This window comes from Camelus dromedarius, chromosome 23 (assembly GCF_036321535.1).
Source record: "Camelus dromedarius isolate mCamDro1 chromosome 23, mCamDro1.pat, whole genome shotgun sequence".
Classification (NCBI taxonomy): Eukaryota; Metazoa; Chordata; class Mammalia; order Artiodactyla; family Camelidae; genus Camelus; species Camelus dromedarius.
In genome coordinates this window covers 2,168,532-2,189,030 of record NC_087458.1, presented here as the reverse complement: position 1 = coordinate 2,189,030, position 20,499 = coordinate 2,168,532, and the positions used below count along the sequence as shown (strand labels likewise).

Below are 20,499 nucleotides of genomic sequence, written 5' to 3'. Positions count from 1 at the left end.
TAGGGGTGAAAAATGAAACTCTGGGCCCAGAGGGTTAAGGCCTGGACCTCTGCAGCCCAGAGAGGGGAGGATCTAACCTCCCGGGGAGTCCCTGGGAGCCAGCTCCAGCCCCAGGCCTGGCCAGCTGGGCGCGGCCCAAACCCCGGAGGGCCCGTGGGCGCCGGTCTCCTGCCTGAGGGGGGCGGGATGGCTGCCTGGCCGGGGCCCCGCTGGCCAGGCGCCCGGTTCCCGGGCTGGGACCCCACGCTGCGGCCTTCCCGGGTTGGAGAGAGAGCCTGAGGGCCTGAGAGTGGGCTGGGCTTGGTTCCCTGCCCCCGGCCGGAAGCCTCCACCCCGGGGGTGGTGGGGTCCGACTGGAACGAACCTCCAGCTCATCAATGGGAGACATCTGCTTTAAAAAGTGGGGATGAGGAGAGGAGGTTAACACCGAGGTCAGAGCAACGGAGCCCCCAGCAGCGCCCCACACCTCCCCCGGCGACTTTCGGCCTCTGAGCAGATGGTGGGGGCGGGGGGCATAGGCGCAACCCTCGGGTCTCACGTGTTACCACACCCATTAAATTTCCCATTGTAGGGGGTGGGGGCAAGGAAACGGCTGCCTCCCCTCACCCCCGCAGCGCCTCCCCCTCCGCGGCCATCTGATCTCCCTCCCCGCGGACAAGCTCCGCCTGGATCCCTGAGGAGGTGCCTGGGGTCAAAGAGGCCCCCTGCGCGCCCTCCACACAGTCCCCGCCCCAAGAGGAAGTGGGGGAGGGTCGGGGAGCGCCGCGGAGAACTTTTTACATATAAATACAAGAAGCGGCCTCCTAGAAAGGCTTTTGTTCCTCATTTTTATTTCTGGAAAGCCTGAGGTTGCCAGGGCCCTCCAACTGGACCTGGAGACTGGGACGCGGAAATAATGCCGCCTAGGGGTCGTCGCCCATGCCCCCCCGGCCCTGGGGAGGGGGGTGTCTACACAGCCCGGTGGGCTCTGGCCCGGAAGTGGGCAGGGAGGGGGAAGCCACAAGGTCTGCTCGGGATCAGAGCCCAGGAAGGGATCTGGGTTTGCGTCCCAGTGCCGCCACTAACTGCCTGTCACTCTAGGCTGCCCCTTCCCTCTCCGGGCTTACGTGTCCACCCCCCCAAAGTAAGTGTGCTTTTCACTCCCCTGGTTCCCAGTTTGGGGCATAAATTCGTTGCTGGGCCCATCCACTAGGACAGGTGCCACTCCTAGAGCCCGCTGGATGACAAGTCAGGGACAAGACTGTCTCTGGGTTGAAATTCTCTGACCCTTTAAGGTGTGTGGTCTTGGGGCAAGTCGCTGAACCTCTCTGAGCCTCCAGTTTCCTAGATCCTAAAGGACCTGCCTCACATCATAGGATTTTGTGGGATTCGTTCAGTTATGGGAGTAATATGCTGGGAAGTGGTGAGCACGCAGAAAACAGCCCACTGCTCTTAGGACTTCCATCATGTGGCTCAGCGTCCGCTTCCTGGGTAGCTGTCCCAGGCTTGGAGGAAGGGGTTCTGTCCTGAGCATCCTCGGGGCGCTTACCTCTCCATGTGTGTATCTGCCTGAGTAGGATTCTGTGTTTTCTGCTTCTGCCTACCCCATCAGCCTGTGAGCCCCCGTCGTTCCTGTGCACTCTGTAAAATGTGTGGAATGGGCCTGCGAATGAATGAACAGCAGAGGTCATGTGGTCTCCAGGGGGCAGAGGAGGGGGAAGAGTGTGCCTTCACCCCATTACTATTGGTACCCCCAGTGCCCACCCCCTAGGACCTTAATGGGTAGTTCATACTGGGTCCAGGCCCTGTTCCAAGCACTACCTCATTTAATCCTAGGGAGCCTAGGGGTAGGTGCAAGCATCCCTGTTTACAGATGGGGAAACTGAGGCCCAGAGCAGCTGAGTCACTTGCTCAAGCTCAGCAAGTCAGGAAGAAAGATACCAGAATTCTAACCAAGCAGTTGGTTCCATAGCCTGCCTGTCCAGCCACAGCCTGTCCCGTTTGTTGAATGACTCTAAGAATGACTCTTAGTCGTGCTGAGGATTCTTAGGGGACCCATATAAAGCCGGTGTGAAGACACGAAGGTCTAGGTCACTCAGCTGTGCCCAGGTCCCTGGGCCATGCCTGTGCTGCCCCTTACAGTGTGCTGCCGTGTGTAGAGGTCTGGACCGAGGCGTCGGCTGGTGCGGGCAGCTGCTTGGGGCCGCCCCGCGCGGCCTCCTGCTTGCTGCCCGCAGAGGCCGCCTGGGCAGGTTTGACCTGAGTCTCTGGCCCAGGGCCTGTGGTCAAAGGCGTCCTCCCCATGCGGTGGGGCCAGCCTCCATCACCCAGAGGCCCAGAGCAACCTTGGACCCTCTCGACCTCCCCGCTGGCCCCTGGATGTCCCTGGCCAGGGCTGTCGGGGGTCTTTGGCAGCCACTCTGTCTGGGGGCCCTGGGGGCCGTGCCCTTTTCTGCCCTGCTCCCTCTCCTGACCCTGACCTGGAGGGTGATTTATGCGACGGTGGCAAAAGGCCACTGGCGGTGAGGCCCAGGGACAGGGGTCAGGACAGCTAGGAGGCGCCGAGGATGAGGGTGGTGGCCTGGCCTGTGACCCAGGTGGCTGGGGGGCTCAGGGGAGGGGGCAGCAGCTCTGGCTCAACCTCCCTTGGGGGAGATGAGGCCTTGATTTCTGCCATCTGGCTCCCCCAGCCCCGGAGGTCGGGGGGGGTGCCCCCCCACTGGCTCTAATGGCGGAGCCCAGCAGGAGGGGAGAGACAGATGGCGGCGGGCCAGCTAGAGAGGTAGAGGGTGGACTTTGTTCAGAGGCGCTTGCAAAGGGGAGGACAGGTCTCTCTCACACACATGCACGAACGCGCCAGGCACCACTCTGGGGTGCTTTGGAACCCTGGGCCCGTGTCATTGCCGGGGTGGGCTTCTGATGCGCCTTCAGATCCGGACTTACCTGTTGAAGACTCTCCCCAGCACACAATCACAGACACGTGTGCACATGCGCGCACGTGCACAGAGATGCGCAGACACACGCGCACACATGCTCACCCCCTGGCTCTCGCCTTCAGGGTCGCGGCGCACCGGGAGGTAGATTGCTGCCCCTGGGCTTCAGAGGGGACTCTCTCTCCTGCAGGGCACTTGGCTGTCACCCATGTGCTCTCCCCACAGCAAAGTCTCTTCCCCGAGAACCAGCCTCTCTCTGCTCTGCCCCCTCGTGTCGTGTCGCTATGTTTATCTGAACCTCCTTATCATCTCTTTTACACCTACATGTGTAACCCTGAGCAGACGGCCATCCCCTGTCTTGTTCACCAGCATACTCCCTGAGGCTTGGCATAGTACATGTTTGTCGAAGGAGTGAATGAATGAACGGATGGCTTGGGGCAAGTCTGGCCTGCAGAGATACCCTAGGCCGTCGGAGTTTAGAGCTGAGGGTCAGGAGTCAGTTAACCTCTGCTGGGCTGTGTTCTGGAATAAAACCCCAACCCTTTAGGATGGCTTAGAGGCCTTGGGTGCCCTGGCCCTAGCAGCTCTCCCCAGCTTCATCCCCTCTCTCGCATGGAGCCCTGCTGCAGCCACACTGACTGCCTTGCTGGTCCTCAAGCGCACAGATCTCGCTCCTGCCTCAGGTCCTTTGCACTTTCTCTTCCAGCGGCCTGGTGTTCTCTTCTTCCAGATACTTGCAGGATTCCATCCCTCCCTTGTTTCGGGCCTCAGCTCAAATATCACCTTGACAGAGAGGCTTTTGCTGGCCACCCCTCCTTAAGACAGCCATCTGCGTCTACCTCCCTTTGAGCAGGCCTCAGGGGCTGAAATGTTTGTTACTTGTCTACCTCTTTGCTGACGGTCTCCACCACCCCAGCACCAGCCCCACACAGGCAGGACCTTCATCATCTTCCCTGCTGTATTTTCAGCACCTGGAAGAGTGCAGGTGCCCAGTAGTTGGTTGATAAATGTTTTTTGAATGAAAGAACGAAGGGCGGGTGTGATCAGAGCCAGTTCAGAGTGGCTAATGTGTTGGGGAGCAGGAGGTTGAACCTAACTCCAAAGGTAAACAGGCTCTTCTGATGCACAGTATCTGATGCTACACGGTCGTCCAGATTTTTTGATCAGGAGAGAGGCATGATGTGATGCCTCCAGATTCCGTACCTTGAACTTAGAGGGTAAGTTCCGTGGGGAGTCCCGGTCAGGCGGCCCATCGGGTGTGGACCCTTCCTCAGTGGTGGCTGCCCGGCTAGCCCCCCATGTTAGTGTCCTGGGGCTGCCATAACCCAGCATCACAGACTTTGAAATGACAAAAGCCTCTTCTCTCACGATTCTGGAGACCAGGAGTCCAAAATGAAGATGTCCAGAGTGAATTCCTTCTAGAGGCTCTGGGGGAGGGTCCTTCCTGACTCTCCCAGCTCCTTGGCGGCTCCGGGCTCTCCTCCACTGTGGCTGTGGCACTACAGCCTCAGCCTCCATCCTCCTGTGGCCTCTCCCTGTGGCCACCCTGCCTGCTGAGATCCGACGTCTCCCTGGTCAGTTTCCTTTTTGGGGGGTAGATGCAGCTTCCATCTCGGGGGGTCCAGGACAGATCTCCTTGTGTGGTCTCCAGCAGGCTGGCCACCTTGAATTCTTGGGTGACGAGTGGCTTGATACTACCTTTTCCCCCTGGACCATAAGAAAGCCTCAGCTGGAGCCCAGAAATCTCAGTTCCCTGGTGTCTGGACCAAAGATGGTCCAGGCAGCCGTGACCAGATAGTATTGGAGATGGGCCCATCAGGGCCGTGCAGTGCAGCAGGTAGTCAAGAGCATGGCTGGGCTGCTTGAGTAGAGATTTGAATCCTGGTTCCCGCTGTGTGACCTTGGCCAGTTTCTTTACCTCTCTGTGCTGCTTTCCACATGTAAGACAGAGGGAGCGTTAATACCTTCCTCCTAGTGTTGTTGAGGGGATTGAATGAGGACGTGTATGTGAAGTGCTTAGATCTGGGTCTGGCCTGCAGTGTTACTTATGTGAGTGTTCGCTGTTACTACTGGCCAGAACTTAAGTGTGGTTACAAGGAGCAGAAACCTAGAGGCAAATGTGGACAGCAGACATGGTGTGTGTTTGGCGGGGACGTGAGGCTGCACAAGGGAATACTGCACACGTACCCCGGCCCTGCTTTCCTCTTCACTGAGTGCCTAGGACAACAGGGGCTCTAGCACTTGGAAGATGGAGGAAGCAGCCCTGCAGGGAATGTGGCAGGCTGGGTGACCTTGCCTGGGTACTCTGACCTCTCTGAGCTTCTGCTGACAGGGTGATTGTGTCCACTTGTCCCTCCTCCGCAGCCAGCCAGAAATAACGTCTGCGGAAGGCCCGGAGCTCCTGCAATTCAGCGAGGCCTTGAAGGGTGGGGATGAGGAGGGGGCTTTCCAGGCTACAGGAAGGGCACAAGCCACATTTCCCGGGGGCAGACAGGAGCGACAGCTCAGGGCTGGGGGGACTACATCAGGATGGCCAGAGCCTCCAGTCCTGGGGGAAAGATCAGAGAGTTGGCAGGAAGGCTGTGCAATGCCTTTTCCAGATCAGAGGCCCCTCATCCAGCTGGATCCCCGAGGTGCGTGATGCAGAAGGCCGTTCGTTTTTACAGCTGCTGAGTCTGATTGATTTGGAGAACGGACACTCAGAACAGCCCGGGAAGCATCGGGGGTGGGGAGTTTTGGTGGTTGTTATGTTTCCTGGGCTACCACCCAGAGGACAAAGGTCATGACTTGCAGTGCCCTCGTACCCCACATCACAGGCTGGTTGGGGTGAAGCCTTCGGCCCCTGCACCCCCACACATAGATGTTCCCGTGCTCACACGCTGCAGCTGGGGCTCTGTTGCTGGAGAAAGCTGCCTTGTCTGGACACAAAGCTGTGATGCTAGGAGGAGTGGAACCAGCACCTGGGTCAGGCCTGACCTCTTGTCCAGTGTGGAGCCGGGGTCCTCCCTCACCCTCCCTCTAATCCCAGCTCCACGTGGGCTTCAGATGTGGACACAGAGGCTCACGGAGGCTCGGTGAGCCCCCTGGAGTCCTGCCCCACCCTTCTGGTGCCACCTCTTCTTGGGAGGCCCCAGCAGGACTCTTGCTTTGCAGCAGAGTGTCAGCCTCCAGTGATGTCGAGGCAGCTTCTAATTCCTCGGGCTCCCCAGCCACACACACGCCAGGAGGCTGCACGGTGCTGTCTTTTCTGCACGGCTCGCCCTTGATCTGCTCAGGCTTTACCTTCCTGCCTGAACCGCCGGCGGCGCCCCACGAGGCCCCCTTGTTCGGCCGCCTGCCCGGAGTCGGGCTTGGGTGCTGCATGCTCTGCAGACGGCCCCCCTCCACCCCTGCTGCCCCCCAGCGGGGCCCCTCGCCACTTCCTCTCCCCTCCCAGGAGCACCTGCCATGTGTGGTAATTAGGGGCTCGACACCAGGTGTGGCTGGGCCTGGGCCGGCTTGGCAGAGGGGTGCACGCTCCCTGCCCCACTGGTGATGCTGCAGCACCAGGCTGGGGTGAGCGCACAGAGGAGGGAGAGACGGACGCCGCGTGCCTGGGTGGCCACCTCTCGTGGCCCCGCGCAGGTGCAGGCCTGGATTCTGCTGAGCTGAGCTTTGCGTGGCGGGCGGCTGGCAGGGAGCTGCCGAGCCTTCCCAAGGTGGCACCATCTGCACTGTGATAAAAAGCCCCGAGGATGATAAATAGACAAGTCGCGCTTTTATTGGATTTAAGCTTGGGCGCAGCCACTTTGGGTTTGGCACTGTGCTAACGACAGATTTCTGCTTCCCTTGCAAGGCCTGGCCTCTCAGGGAGAATGCCAGCCGGCGGCCCTCTCCTGGCGGGAGGGAGAGCGCCCTCCCCACTACCCCCAGCCCGCGGCGGCTGGCCTGCTCCCATCACGTGCCTGCCTGTGGGGTTTCTCCAGGGGCCCCCATGTCACAGCCCCTGGGATCAGATCAATGGTCTCACACCCGGGCTCTGACACCTAATGGCTATGTGCCTCCGGCAGGCCACCTAACCTCTCTGTGCCAGAGGCACCCCATCTGTGAAATGGGCAGATGATGGTGTTCCCCGCCCACACAAGCTTGCGAGGTTCTGTGAGTAATGGTGGGGTACGTAGGATTTGGAACAGTGCCTGGCGTACATTCGGCGAGCGTTATGTAAATATTAGCTGCTGGTATCCCCACCACCACCATCATCATTACTATCAGCGTTATTGCTTCCAGAGAGCCTAGCCTGGCCCAGCATCCTGCTGGGTGGGGAGCTGTGTGGGGTCAGATCTGGGAGGAGGGGACCCATTCCTGGGATGACCCGGGCTCTCCCGGGACACCAGGGCTGCTGTTCATCCCTCCACCCATTGGGTAAAGGTGGGAGCTCTGGAGCTATGCGGTCTGGCCGCCTCCCAGTCCTGCACTGACAGCTGTGAGGCCCAGGGCACGGCTGCAATACCCTGGGTCTTGGCTGCCCCCGCTGTCACGTGAGGACAAGAGCAGAGCTTGCCTCGCAGCGTGGTTGAGAGGCTGAGATGCGCTGACCCTCTTTAAGCTCTGGGACCATATAGTTGGCATCAGTAAACATCGGCTCTTGGTGTTGTGGACGGTTCCCTGTGTTGGACACTGTGGGGACAGGGAATCAAGACAGGAGTGAGACGGTGGCCGGAGCAGGGGGTGCCTCCAAGGGTCCTCTGTACACGGCCCACCATTGCTCTTGGCATGTGAAGTGGAGATACCCACTGTGCCAGCCCTGGTGGGCCTGCAGCTCAGCCCAAGGAAGGAGGGAAGGCACAGCGTGTCATGGGGACGGTGGCCCCTCTGTCCCACTTGGCTTCCTGTGAACCATCGTGCAGGTGAGCTAACCTCTCTGAGCCTTGGTGTCCTCGTTGGTGTCTCCTCAAGGACCCCCCCTGGCCCGGCTGCCTTGCTCCCTCGCCTGCCTGCTGTCCCCACCTGACCTCCTTTCCTTCTGCAGACACAGGGCTTCCTTTGTTGTTCCTTCCTTCCTTCCTTCCCTCCCTCCCCCGACCCTGTTCCTCCACCAGCCTCCCTATACCATGTCAGGTGCTGTGTGTCCTGCAGCCCCGAACTAGGTCTCTCTGCTGCTCCAGGCACCAGCCCCGTGTAGCCTCTCACCCTGGGCCCCCCTTGCCTCTTTCTGGGCCCCCGTGCCTTGCCTGCTGTATTCCCCGACATCAGTGGTGGGCACGGGTGAGAGTGTGCCCCCTCCACCTCCTTCATGGCCCAGGGCCCTATGTGTGTCCCAGTGGCCCTGGTGGGAGAGCCCAAGACAAGAGGAGGCACCAGAAGGAGGCCCACAGGAGTACGTGGGGGCCATGATTTTGGGCTCACAAGTTTGAATCCCAGCGTCACCAGTGGACCTTGGGCAGGCGACATCTGCAGATCTCAGCTTTCTCATCTGGAGAATGGGGCTGCTGAACAACCAGCCCCGCAGGTGTGTTGTGAGGTCTCAGGACTCAGGACACGCTAGCTGTCACCATCGCTGGGCCAGGCACTTGCTCGGTGCCTGTTTTGCTTTCATAAGGACCTGTGAGGTTGTTCCATTCTTCCCACTTCCCAGATGAGGTGACCGAGGCTTTGCAGGGCTCAGAACTTTTAGCATCGTCCAGGAATCTAGTTTCTGAATTGAAACCCCATTTCCTGAGGGGAGGATATGGCTCAGCGGTAGAGTGTGTGCTTAGCATGTACGAGGTCCTGGGTTCAATCCCCAGTACCTCCATTAAAAAAGAAAGAAAGAAAGAAAGAAACCCCATTCCCTCACCACATTTCCCTCCAGACCACAGAGAGCTCAGAAATGCAAGAAGAAATGAGGCAGGATTTTAGTGTGAGGCCAGACCTTAGGGTGCCTTCCAGGCACAGCTTTGAGGCTGTCTGTACCTAGTCAGCACCCAACCTTGCCAGCAAAAGTCCAGAGAAGTTAAAGAACTAGCCTGGCATCACACAGCTTCGCACTGCCAGGCCGACATGCTCTCTCCTGGTGGAGTGAGCTCGGGGAGCAGTTCCCTGTAGCTCTGGGCCTGCTCTGTCTCCGTGTCGGAGGACAGGAGGGCTGGCAAGGAAGGGCAGGGCAGCCTGGTGGCTAGCGAGGGCTGCCTCCTGCGCCCAGCTCCCCTCCTCCTGCTGCAGCTGGCTCTGGGCTCCACGTGCCCTCCAGATAGTTCTAACACAGCCAGGGTGTAGAACCCCTGGCTCCCGAGCTCTTTAAATAACTGTCCGGTGTTGAACGGTGGCATTTCAAAACCACTGGGAGGCCAACTGCGAGGGCAGAGGGGAGGGAGCATTTATCGAGCATCTGCTCTGCACCCGCAGATGCGCCAGGCCTCTGACACAGGTGCATGTTAGCCCAGCGAAGTGGACGTGAGACCCAGGGGAATGAGGTGGGACCCCGGGGGAAGGGGTGCCTTCTAACAAGAGCAAGGCCCGGATCTGTGGCCATTTCCTCTCCCTCCCGCTTACTTATCTGGTCCCTCTTCTTCCCTCCATCCACTGAGTTAATGCAGACTGGCAGGGGTGGGCGGGTTTGGGGCACCACTGGCAGCCCGCCCGCGCCTGCGGCCCCCGCTCCCTGCCCCCGCAGCCCTGGGCAGGAAACCACCAACGTGCTCGTGAAAGAGGCAGGCGCAGCTGCTGTTAACAGGTGAGCCCTTCCCGAGCTGGCCTCTCCCCGGGCCTCCTGGAGAAATCCGTAATGAAGTGCAGCTGTGAACTCCGGTTTTGGGTCAGAAAGGCAATTTCTCATCTCTCCTCACAGCAATTGAGTCGAAAATCCGGGAGTCGTTTGCCTCTCCGGTGCCTCCGCCCCTTGGCCCTGGCGGCCGAAGCCCAGGCTCCGGAGGCGGGCATCAATATTGCCGCTGTCAGAGGCAGGTGGCCGGGCGCGGGAGGGAGCGGCCCTGCGGGGCCGGCAAGGTGGGAGCAGGGAGCAGGGAGCAGCTGGCCGGGGTGCTCTGGGGGATCCGAAGGCTGTTTTTCCTCTCGTTTTAATTGGTCTTTGTGACTCTAATGGTGCCCGATTCACCTCGTGGCAGCGTGCTGGTCGGGGGCTCCCGCCGCGCCCGCGTCTGAGACTTTCGGGCCACGCCAGGCAGCTGTTTCTGGCCTCATGACATTCCTGGTGGTGCTGGGCCAGAAAGAGCCTAGAAAAACAAACCCCGGGTGGCTCGGAAACCTAGGGCCCTCCCTGGGATGGGTGGCAGTGGTGGCAGTGGGGAGTGGGGGGGGGCCTGGCTTCCAGATCAGGCCCTGTCACTCCACCTTTGCTGCAGGGTCACTGGAGAAGCCAGTTTCTGTAAGGCCTGGATGACTGGAGAAACACTTGCCAAGTAAGATTGATTGAAAACGTGAGCCCAGCAGTGTCTCCTCTCCTCTCGGGAACAAGGTTTCTGAAGCCCCATTGCCTTGTTTACCTGGCTGAGAATCATGCGGTGAACACTGAGCACCTGAGCCTAGCGGTTGTGGGTGCTGGCTCTGGGGTCAGCGTGCCCAGCTTTGTATCATTGCTCTGTGACCCTGGACAGAGAGCTTGACTTCTCTGATCCTGTCTCCTGTAAAATGTAGAGGTTGGATTTGAAAAGCCACTTTGAGGATCTGATGATGACCACAATGACAATAATAATACTGTGGAAAGACAGAAAAGTGTGCCACATCTGGCAAGTTACCAGTTGCCCCCTTCCTGCCACCCTGCCCATGAGGGCTCCCTGCTCAGCCTGCTGAGGGGCAGGGTCTCAGCCCCAGTGGCCTTCCCCCTCCAGCCCCTTTGCTGTGAGTCTGAGTTGCCTGGCTGCATCCCACCACTCTCTCATGGGTTCACTTTGTGGCCAGCTCTATTGTGGGTTCCTTACTTTTTTAAAAATCAGGTTTATTAAGACCTAACTTACAGTTGGGGGGTAGGATATAGCTTAAGTGGCAGAGTGCATGCTTACTAGGTCCTAGGTTCAATCCCCCAGTACCTCCACTAAAAACGAATAAATGAACCTAATTACTTCCCCCCTCAAAAAAAAAAAAAAAAGACACAACTTACATTCAGTAACATTCACTCTTTTTTTTTTTTTTAAACGCAGATACTGGGGTTTGAACCCAGGACCTCCTGCATGTGGTATGCGCTCTACCACTCAGCTTTACCCACCCTTTTTAAGTGCACTGTTTGGTGAGTCTTCACAAATGTTTGCAGCAGTGAGACTACCACCACAATGAAGATACAAAACACCCCCCGCCCCGGAAAAGCCCCTTGTTCCCCTCCCCCACCCCTGCAACCACAGGTCTGTTTTCTGTCCCTCTGGCTCCGCCTTTGCCGGACTGCTGGACTGTCGTAGGGGGAAGGCGTTCAGCGGGAAGACTACGGGTCTGGCCTTCTCCTCTCCGCACGCTGTTTTTGGTGCCTGTGTCGTGGTCGAGACTGGGGTCCTGTGGTCAGGATGCACCACAACCTGTGTGTCCACTTGCCTGTGGAGGGACACTGGGGTGTCTACTTTGTGTGTTTTAATTCTGCCACAGCTGTCTTTGCCTGCTCAGGCTGCTGCATTGGAGTGCCATGAACCGGGGCTTAGCCAACAGCTGTTTATTCCTCAGGGTTCGAGGCTCGAAGCCCGAGCCCTGGCACCGGCAGCCTGGGGCCACCTCCTCACCATGTCCTCACGTGGCTGCTGCTTGGCGCACTTGCAGAGACCATTCTTGAGTCTCACTTCTCACAAGGATGCTAATCCCATCGTGGGGGCCCCATCCTCACGACCTGATCTAACCCAAATTGCCTCCCAAAGGCCCCACCTCCGGACACCATTGCACTGGGGGCTAGGGCTTCAACAGATGAATCTGGGGAGGACACAAACATTTGGTCCACAACAGCAATTCACACGCTGCCGTGAAGCCTGTGGCATCGTCCCCCCCTCACCGGTGGATGGCGATACAGAGGCCACGGAATAGGCCCTCCTTGCCTGCCTTTCTCCCCTTTCTGGTTCCCAGCGAGACTGAGCAGGGCCCATGTCCCCTAAGGAGTAAGTCTATGCACCCCCGGACCCGTCTCCCAGAGTCAGGTCTGACCTTGGCTGAAGATGCCTCTTTGTCTCTGCCAGAGCCCCGTGGCCAGCTCGAATAATTGGATTTTAATAAAACGGATGGGAGTGCGGGAGCAGTTCACCACCCTGGCCTGCGCCGAGGCCCTGCAATTAAACCGATTATGTCTTGAGAGTCAAGCTGTCTGACTCCGCATCCCTAATTTGGTGGTGCTTGCCCGCCCTACCAGCATGGTTGTTTATTTATTTATTGGATTTTCACGAGCTGGGACATGCAGGGGGGGTGGGGGGGCGGGGTAATTAGCATGAGGTGGTGAGCTGGGATCTGGACTTTGGGTGTTCCCACCCCAGCCACCCACCTCTCCCTCCCTCCAGTTTCCGGGTCCTGGCAGCTTAGGGGATCACTGGGGACTTTCAGATACTGATGCTGGACCACCCCTCCCCCAGGGTTGTGATGTAGGTAATCTGGACTGTGGCCAGGCCATGGGGAGTTTTCAAAGCTTCCCCAGTTGAGTTTGACCAGCAACCCCTGGAGACAGATTCTTCTGGATGCTACCTCCTTCCTGGACCCACTGTGCTCCCATGGGCGCAGGCTGTCCCCACACGAAGGCTTGTGGTCATCTCCTCCTTATGGGCTCGTGGAATCCCGTTAAAGGGTCTGAGCTCAGGGACCCTTGAGATAGACATTGCCAGAAAGAAACATCTGGTGGGCAGGACGCCTGGGGGCTTTTCCAGGCATTTTCTCTCCCCCGTTTATTTTGTTAATAAACACTGAGCGCCTCCTTTCCGCCAGGTGTTCTGTTGGTGCTGGGTGGGTGGAGACCCCTGTGTCGGGGCTGGGGTCTGCTCTGTGGCTTCCACCCACCCTGCGGGCACCAAGGGTGGAGACCTTTGCCTTCTCTGGGAGTGTGTTTTGGCTGTAATTACCCCCATTGCCTGTGTATTTTGGGCTTCACAACCCCTAAGAGGTGCCCCGATGCTGCTGGTCGTTCTGGCACAGACCCCGGCTTAGCACCTCAGATGAGGCCCAGACCCCAGAGCCAGGCTCCCTCTGTTACCTGGGGTGGTAGTTGCCCACCACAAAGCAGCCCCTCTTGTTCCCACGTTGGATGAAGGTTCTGGATTTTGGCATCAGCAGAGCGGAAGAGGGAGTGAGGAGAAGCTGTTTGGGGGAGCCCTGCAATAAAATCACCAGGGTTTGGGGACCCTGGGCAGCTTGCCCACGCTCTGCACCCCTTTCTTTCACAGCCCCTCCAAGAGCAAACGCATGTGCAGGAGGCCGGGCCCTGAGCAGTCAGTGTGCTCCAGGTGTCTGATAATTATGATTAATCGGGAAAGGGAAGGCCACAAAGTAGGCTGTGAGCCAGCTATCTGGAGCGACTGGGGCTGAGGGGCTGCCTGGTGGGAGCTGGGCCCCCAAGCTCAGGTGGGAGGACAGCCCCTTTAATTAGGTGAAGTCAGTGGGTGGCCATGGGGCAGGTCCCATCTGGTGGCCGCCTTGTGGGCTGTTGGGGGTCCTGGAGCCCCAGCTGCTGAGGACTGGGGTTAACCTGTGTCCCTCAACCCCCAAGGCAGCCCCGCAAGGCTGAGCTCAGACGGGCAGTTCCTGGCCTGGAGTTGGAGGGCCAGGGAAAGGGGGAGCCCTCACCTTTCATGTGAGTGACCCTGCCCAAGTCCTCTTCCCTCCTGACACCTCATTTTCCTTACCTGCAAAACGAGATGACACCCCAGCCTGTTCTGGGAAGATGCGTGTCCAACTGAGGGAGACCCCTAGGACCGACCCCACCGGCTCGGTGCTCTGCTCTGAAGCCCTCTTGCCCCTCAGAGCCTCTAAATAGCTGCTCCAGGACCCTCATCCCGAGCCTGGAAGCCCTCATGGTTGGCTCGTGCCTGCCGGGAGTCCTGCCACCCGCCTCCCACCCCAAGCTGAAGCACTCATCCCCCACCCTCAGGCTAGGATGAGCCTGCGGGTCAGGCCCTGCTCCATGTGCCTTACAAACCCATGTGAACTTGTGTCATCCTCACCATAAGCCTACAAGGAGATGCTTGAAGCATATGCATTTTCTAGATGAGAAAACTGAGGCTCAGAGAGGCTAATGACTTGCCCGGGGATGCACAGTTGTTAAGTAACAGCTGGGATTTGAACCTGGGCAGTTGACTTTCCCCCTGGACTCAGCTTCCCCTGGCCTGGTTCAGGGGAGGCAGGTGTCCCGCTGAGTTAACACAGGCCTGGCCTCGGGGAAGGTCAGCGGAGGGCAGGATGGTATTTTGGGAGATGCTGTGTGCCAGTCCCATGGTGTGTTGGACGTGTGGTACACTGTGGACTGTCGTCAGCGTTCTCTTTGTCTGGGTTTGGGGACCGATGGTGGAGTCCAGGAGAGAGGGCATTCCAGGAGGGAGGGACTGGCCATAGGACACGTGCCAGAGCAGTGCTTCCCGTTTTCTGCTCTGGAATTAACAAACTTCTGGGACCTCAGCACACACAGCCCAGCATTGCACACTGTGTGGAGTTTGGTGGGGACCGGGAACCCCTGCAAATCCCCAAAGACCCCGAGGACAGGAAAGGGAGTGCTTTCTGCCTTGTGTGTGTGTGAAGCACTCGAGGTGGCTAAGTGGTATTCAGAGAAGATTCAGCTAGCATCTGTAGTAGGGAAAATTGGAGTAGGGTGTGTGCTGGCATCCGAGAGGCCTGCTGGGAGGCTGTTGTAAGAACCCAGGCCTTGGAGGGAAGACCTGCCAGGCCCCCTCCCCAGGGGAACCACGGGGCAAGCTGTGTTTTCCAAAGAGGATACCATTCCGCCCTTCACCGCACGAGGACAGAACAGCCCCTTCCCTGCTGAGCCACAGGGAATCACGTGCGCCCAGAAAGGCTGACAGGGCTCCCGAGACGCCTTCTGATACAGGAACCTCAGACGTCGGTGTCCCAGGCTTGCCATCAGCCCGGGGTGGCTGAGGAGGTGAGCCTGCCGCTCCTGCCCCCTGCTTTCCTCTGACCCCAAAAGAAAGGGCAGCTGGGTTTGCCCCCTGAGCCCTGGGAATATACAGCCAACAGCCAGATAGGGGCGGGGAGAGGCCCTGTCGGGCCTATCTGGAAAAGGTCAGGCCCCCAGAGCTGGCCAGACCCAGGGTGGGAGGAGGAGGGGCAAGTGTGCCTCGACCTCAGGAGCCAGGAAGCAGGGGCGGGCGGGCCTCCCCTGAGAGGCCTGGGCTGCAGCTGCCTGCTCCTGAATCCCAAGAATTTGGCGGCCACAGGGGTGAAGGCACCTCTGACCTGGGATGAGGATACAGGCCATCTTGGGTTTCTCTCCTGTCCCTGAGAGGGTCAGCCCGGCAGACCTTGCCGCCTCCCTCACCGGGATAAAATGTGTCATCACCCCAGGAGCCGGCAAGCCCCCAGCTCTGGGCATGTGAGGAGTGGGGTGAGGTTCAGGGGTGGGCTGGGCTCCATCCCAGGGTCCCCCTGGCCATCTGCACACGGCCCCTCCCTCCTGCCCCATGTGAGCAGGCCAGTGAGGTCCTCATCCCCCAGGAATCAGACTGGGGGTCATTCTGCCTCAGCCCTCCAGGGGGTCCAGCTTCGGCGTGGATGGACGGGGGACAGATATGGGGGCCGAGGGAGCATCCCTGAGCCGGGAAAATATGACCTAAGGCTTGGTATTGCCCCCTGGTTTCCCAAGAACAACAATAATAATAGCAACCAGCATTTATAAAGCCTCGCTGCACAATGGTTGCATTCTGAGCCTGTCTGCACATTGCTTCATTTCATCCCAGGACGGAGGGTAGTACTAGTGGCCCCATCTTATAGATGAGGAGGCTGAGGCCGTGCCCTCTGGCTCCTGTCTCTGGAGCAAGGTGGTGTTCAGGTTTGCTTGTGCCATTTTTGGTCCTTTGTTTTGCTTCCATTTTGCTACTGTATGCGACACCTTGCTGCTGGCTTGGTGGTTTCAAGTAACGCCTGAACGCATTCACCCTGAAAGTATGGCATTGGGGCCAGGTCAGGAGGCAGGCAGGATCTATCTAAGGTAACAACCCTGCCCACCCCAAACACTGTCCTGGTGCTCTCCTTTGTCCTGTTTACACCTGCACCTGGGAACAGATGGGAATCAATCATTTACCACTTTGAATGATTTTAAGAGTCTGTGTCCTTCCTGGGAGGTTGTACTCCCAGTCTGTTCTCTCAGAGTGCAGGGGAAGACTATCCCTAGGAAAGGGGTTCAGAACCAGGAGGGTAGGACTTAGCGAGCAGCGGTAGAACCACCACCAGCCCGCACAGATCTTCTGTACAAATTAGAAAGTGCCTCTTTCTCCAGGCAGATAGAACCCATTCCCAGGTTTGTTTTATGAGCAGAGTGAAGGCTAGGTTTCAGCTCTCATTTGCCATTTCAGCCAAATACTCTTGTGCAGTGAACAACTTGAACAACTGTACTTGAGGACTCTTCTCCCAGGGTTCCTGTTGTCTCCCATCATCACCACCCCCAGTTGGCTGCTAGGGACTCAGCACAGACCCAACACCACCCACCATTCTTTCACCCTGGGGAGACCAGGGTGGCCCTCACCACTGCCCTGGTTGATGTCTTTTGCCAATGTGTTTAGGGGGACTTGGCTGAGACCTGTTAATGTGGGTCAAGGGGTGGTTTAGAGGCGGAGGATTCTAAAAGGTCATTTAGCCCAGTGTGCCCATTGTACAGTTGAGAAAACTGAGGCCCTGTAGGTTAATGTGACCTTGAGCACATCAGTTCGACTTTATCTTCTCTGTGGGATGAAGAGGAGGGGACCCCAGGACACAGACAGGACACAACTTCACCCAGTTCCTGGCCCTGTGGCTGGTCTCCCCATGCCTGCCCTGCACAGGATAAGCAAGGGCAGGCACCCCTCCTGCCATCAGCAAGGCAAGGGTGGTGGGGTGCTGCTGCCACCACTGGGAGTTCTAGCCAACTCTGGGGGAAAGCAGCCCGCATCCCTGGACCAATAGGCTACTCTGCCACAGCCATTCCAGCCAGCCTTGCAGGGACCTCATGTACCTCCCACTAGGTTTCCTCCCAGCCTGCCTCCCTCGCCTCCCGCCCCTTAACTCTCCTCTTCCACCGTGGGGTCTGGGCCTCTTGCTCACCTCCCCCACCTCCTCCTCCTCTGGGAGACTTTATCTCAGCCCCTGGCCCTCCACTAGCTCCTGAGAGCCAGCCTGAAGCCTGGCGGCCCCTCCTTCCCCCTCTCCTCCCAGACGGTGGCTCTCAGCGCCGGCTTGATTTAGTAGGCGTTGGAGGAGAAAGGCAGCTTGAAGAGTCACTAAGAGATTCGATGCTCCATGCTCGCCAGCACTTATCTGGAAAGGAGAGGCCAGCAGCCCCTGGGAGGGAGCTGGGGTGTAAGGAGGAGCACACCTCTCAGCCAGGGAGGGGGCTTGGCAAGCCAGTCTCTTCCCAGCCTCTGCAGGGTTATTAGCACCTGGGCTACAGTCCCCCCAACCCCCAGCACACAGCGTGGGGGCTGTCCCTCCTTGCCACAGTCCCAGAGGGTGGAAGGGAGGCGAGGTGGGGTGTTCCTGCAGTGGCCTCCTGCGGGTGGGGCTCAGCTCCTGGCAACCCCAAATTGGGGAGCTCAGAGACCCCTGGGTTAGAAAAGATGTCAGGTGGGCTCAGAGGGAGGTGGCCTGTGGCTGCTGACTGGCTGTTGAGGGGCAGGGAGGGCCCCCTTCGTGGCTCCCCTGCACCCCCACCTGCCTTTTGCTTGTTTGCCTGCCCTCCTCTCCTGGTGCCCGTCCTCCTCCTTCTCCTCTTCCCTGATGAAAAATACAAAAGGAAAATGCGCCAGTGCCCAGGTCTGGGGAGCCCCAGCCCGCGGGATGGAGAAATGAAAAGCGGCCCCAATTAGAGGCTTTGGTTCTGCAAACTTGATGCTCGGCACTTGAACTGTCACGGCGGAGCCTTAATTAGCAGCGGCGGGGGAGAGGTCAGGAACAACTCAGCAGTCTTGACAAGCGCGTTATCAAGTGCAGGGGAGCGGGGGCTGCCCGGGGAGCGGGCGGGGCGCAGGGGAGGGGAGGGGAAGAGAGGAGGACGACGGGGGCGCCGCGGCGCGCGGGAGGTGGCGGGGAGGAGGCGCGCGGCCCCAGCCGAGCGGGAAGGGAATAAAATGGTTGCTGCCAGGCGGCCGCGCAGCCACGGCTGGCGGTGCATGAAGCCGCGGGCGAGGGGGCGCGCGGCGCTCCTGAGGGCCGCGTGAGAGGCCGCGCGGGGCTCCCGGGCGCCCCGGGCCTGCCCCCCCCCGCCCCCTCCCCTCGCCACAGCACCCCTCCCGGGGCCCTCCAGCAGGCAGACAGGCGTCCCCGGGGGCTCCAACCCCTCAGTTCCTGGGCCCCTCTGGGGGCATCCCGGCTGTCCCGTGACCGCCCCCCTCCTCGGCGTCGCCCCCCCCCCCCGCCACCTCCCTGGGTTCCCAGCCCCCGGCGTGCAGCGGGCGGGAGGAGCGCAAAGCGCGCGTGGACGCCCCGCCGCTGGGTGACTCCGAGCCCACGCCGCCGGCTATGCGGGGAGGCCCCTCCTAGAGTCCCCCGGTCCCCGCGGGCCCCGGCGAGGGCGGCACAGCATGCTCGGCATGAAGACCTGGTCGTCCCTGCTCCAGAACCTCAGTAAGTGCTGGGCTCGCCGCCCACGGAGAGGGAGACGGGGAGGGACTGGGCTGGAACTTTCTGGGGCTGACTGCCGACCCGGATTACCCCAGGTCATGCACGTGCCCCCAGGCGCGCCGCCTGCCACCTCCTCTTCCTGTCAACTCAGAAAAGAAGCCAGTAGATTTCTTTTTTAAAGTAGAAAAGCCCCGCCTGTCTGGCCATACCTGGGACATCCAGGGTGTAGCGGTGAGACCATGGAGAATCACCTTCAGATTTTGTCCCGGGGAGGTGGTCGGCCTGCACTAGCCTTGCAGGGGTCTGCGATATCATGGCTAATTAGCAACCCTGGGATGAGAGTGTTAACCTAGGCCTCCCCTTGGGGCCCGCAGGAAACCAGGGGGCTGAGATCCAGGAAGAAACAACGGGGGGAGGGGGGAGAGATTTCTTACCCTCTTGCACACAGGAGGGTACCAAGGGTGGGATGTGTGGCTTAAACTACGTTTCATCCATCTTGTCCCCTTCCCAAGCTGTGCTAGCATCTCCCTGGGCCCTCCTCGTGAGGGAACTTTCTCAGGGTATCAAGGCTGTGACCTCGCATTGCTGTGCACTAATTAGTCAGTGAGAGGGCCAGCGCTGTCTCGGAGCCCGCTGTGGGCAGTGTCCGCATCAGTCTCCGCTGAAGAGGGTTTAGTACGTCTCCAAGAGATACCTAGAGCATCCCTGCACGCTGAGGGTTGAAGGTGGTGGTGGGGACAGCAGAGGCCCTGAGGCCCTCGGCTGGAGGTCAGGCAGAAGGGGTGATGGAAGTCAGCCACGGACAGTAACTCAGGTTGCCGAGGTCCCTTCACAGTGGTGCCAGTGACAGAGGGCGGGTAGGAGGATGGCATCAGCACAGCTCCCCCCTCCCCTGTAAGGCTGGGCATCCTGACCTGCTCCTCCGCTGGTGACCCTAAGGTGCCCCTCCTGCTCCCCCACCCCACCCCCTCACCCACCCTGCTGAGGTCCCCAGCCCCTCCTCCCCGCCTCGCCTCCCTTCCAGCCCCACGTCTCTGTGTATGCCTCTCTGCCTGTTTGAACTGAGGCTTTTAAAGGTTTTTGCCTTTTGAAAACTCAGGGAGGGGAAGAGTCGCTCATGGAGAGGTCGTGAACAGTGGATGATTACAGTGCAGTGGGTAGAAAGGGCTTAAAACAAATCCCATCCGTCAGATGTCGGCTTAGGCGGTTTCCCGTGCTCCCCGGGGGGGCCAGGTGGGGGCAGCAGCTTAGAGGAAGGGGGAGGCTTTTTCCCTTTCAGCTGGGCGAACCTACAAAACTCCCATCTCACTCAGGTGTTTTGTCATCATTCCCTCTGATCACCCTTCTTCCCAGGGCTGGCAGAGGGGGGTCACGGAGGTCCCACCCCGAGGGACCTTGGCAGCCCCAGGAGGCCCCTCACCGGCTGTGTGCCCTTGGCCAGGTCACCCAGCACGTCACACCTGAGATTCCCCAGGGTGAGCGGGGATGGCGGTCACGCGGGTGTGCGCCACCACCTGCCAGGTGGACCGGGTCCCGGGCCCACGGTGCTCGAAGGTGAAATCCCCGCTGCCCCCAGCCCCCAGGTAAAGAGTCCACCTCCGTGGGGTTGAAGGGGCCTCACCTTGTTCCTGAAGCCCAGCTGGAGGGGTGGAGGGAGAACCTGGCCAGAGGGACCTGTAGAAAAAGCGCTGCATCAGCTGCCGGGGCTCAGAGACCTTTGCTGGCGGTCACACCTTGAGCCTCACAGCAGCTGCAGGGGGGAGGCGCTGGCTTTGTGCTCTCTAGTTTCTCCAGGTGAGGAAAGAGGCTCAGAGAGGTTACCCTCACTGCTAAGAGTCACACAGCTAGTAAGGGGCTGAGGGAGAAGCGATGGGAACCCGGGCAGTCCCACTTGGGGGCC

General features: G+C 59.5%; 1 protein-coding gene across 5 annotated transcripts in view; it reads left to right on the top strand.

Moving 5' to 3' along the window:
• Positions 1-20,499, top strand: part of GSE1 (Gse1 coiled-coil protein) — a 391,422-nt gene that overhangs the window by 197,271 nt on the left and 173,652 nt on the right. The window contains exon 1 of one of the 5 annotated variants that reach the window (XM_031436599.2): positions 18,562-18,602. The exons of the other annotated variants lie outside the window; for them this stretch is intronic. Within the exon in view, the coding sequence (XP_031292459.2) occupies positions 18,569-18,602 (34 nt within the window). The 5' untranslated portion in view covers positions 18,562-18,568. Of the gene's footprint in view, positions 1-18,561; positions 18,603-20,499 lie in introns of those variants that run through there. 5 annotated transcript variants of the gene reach the window in all.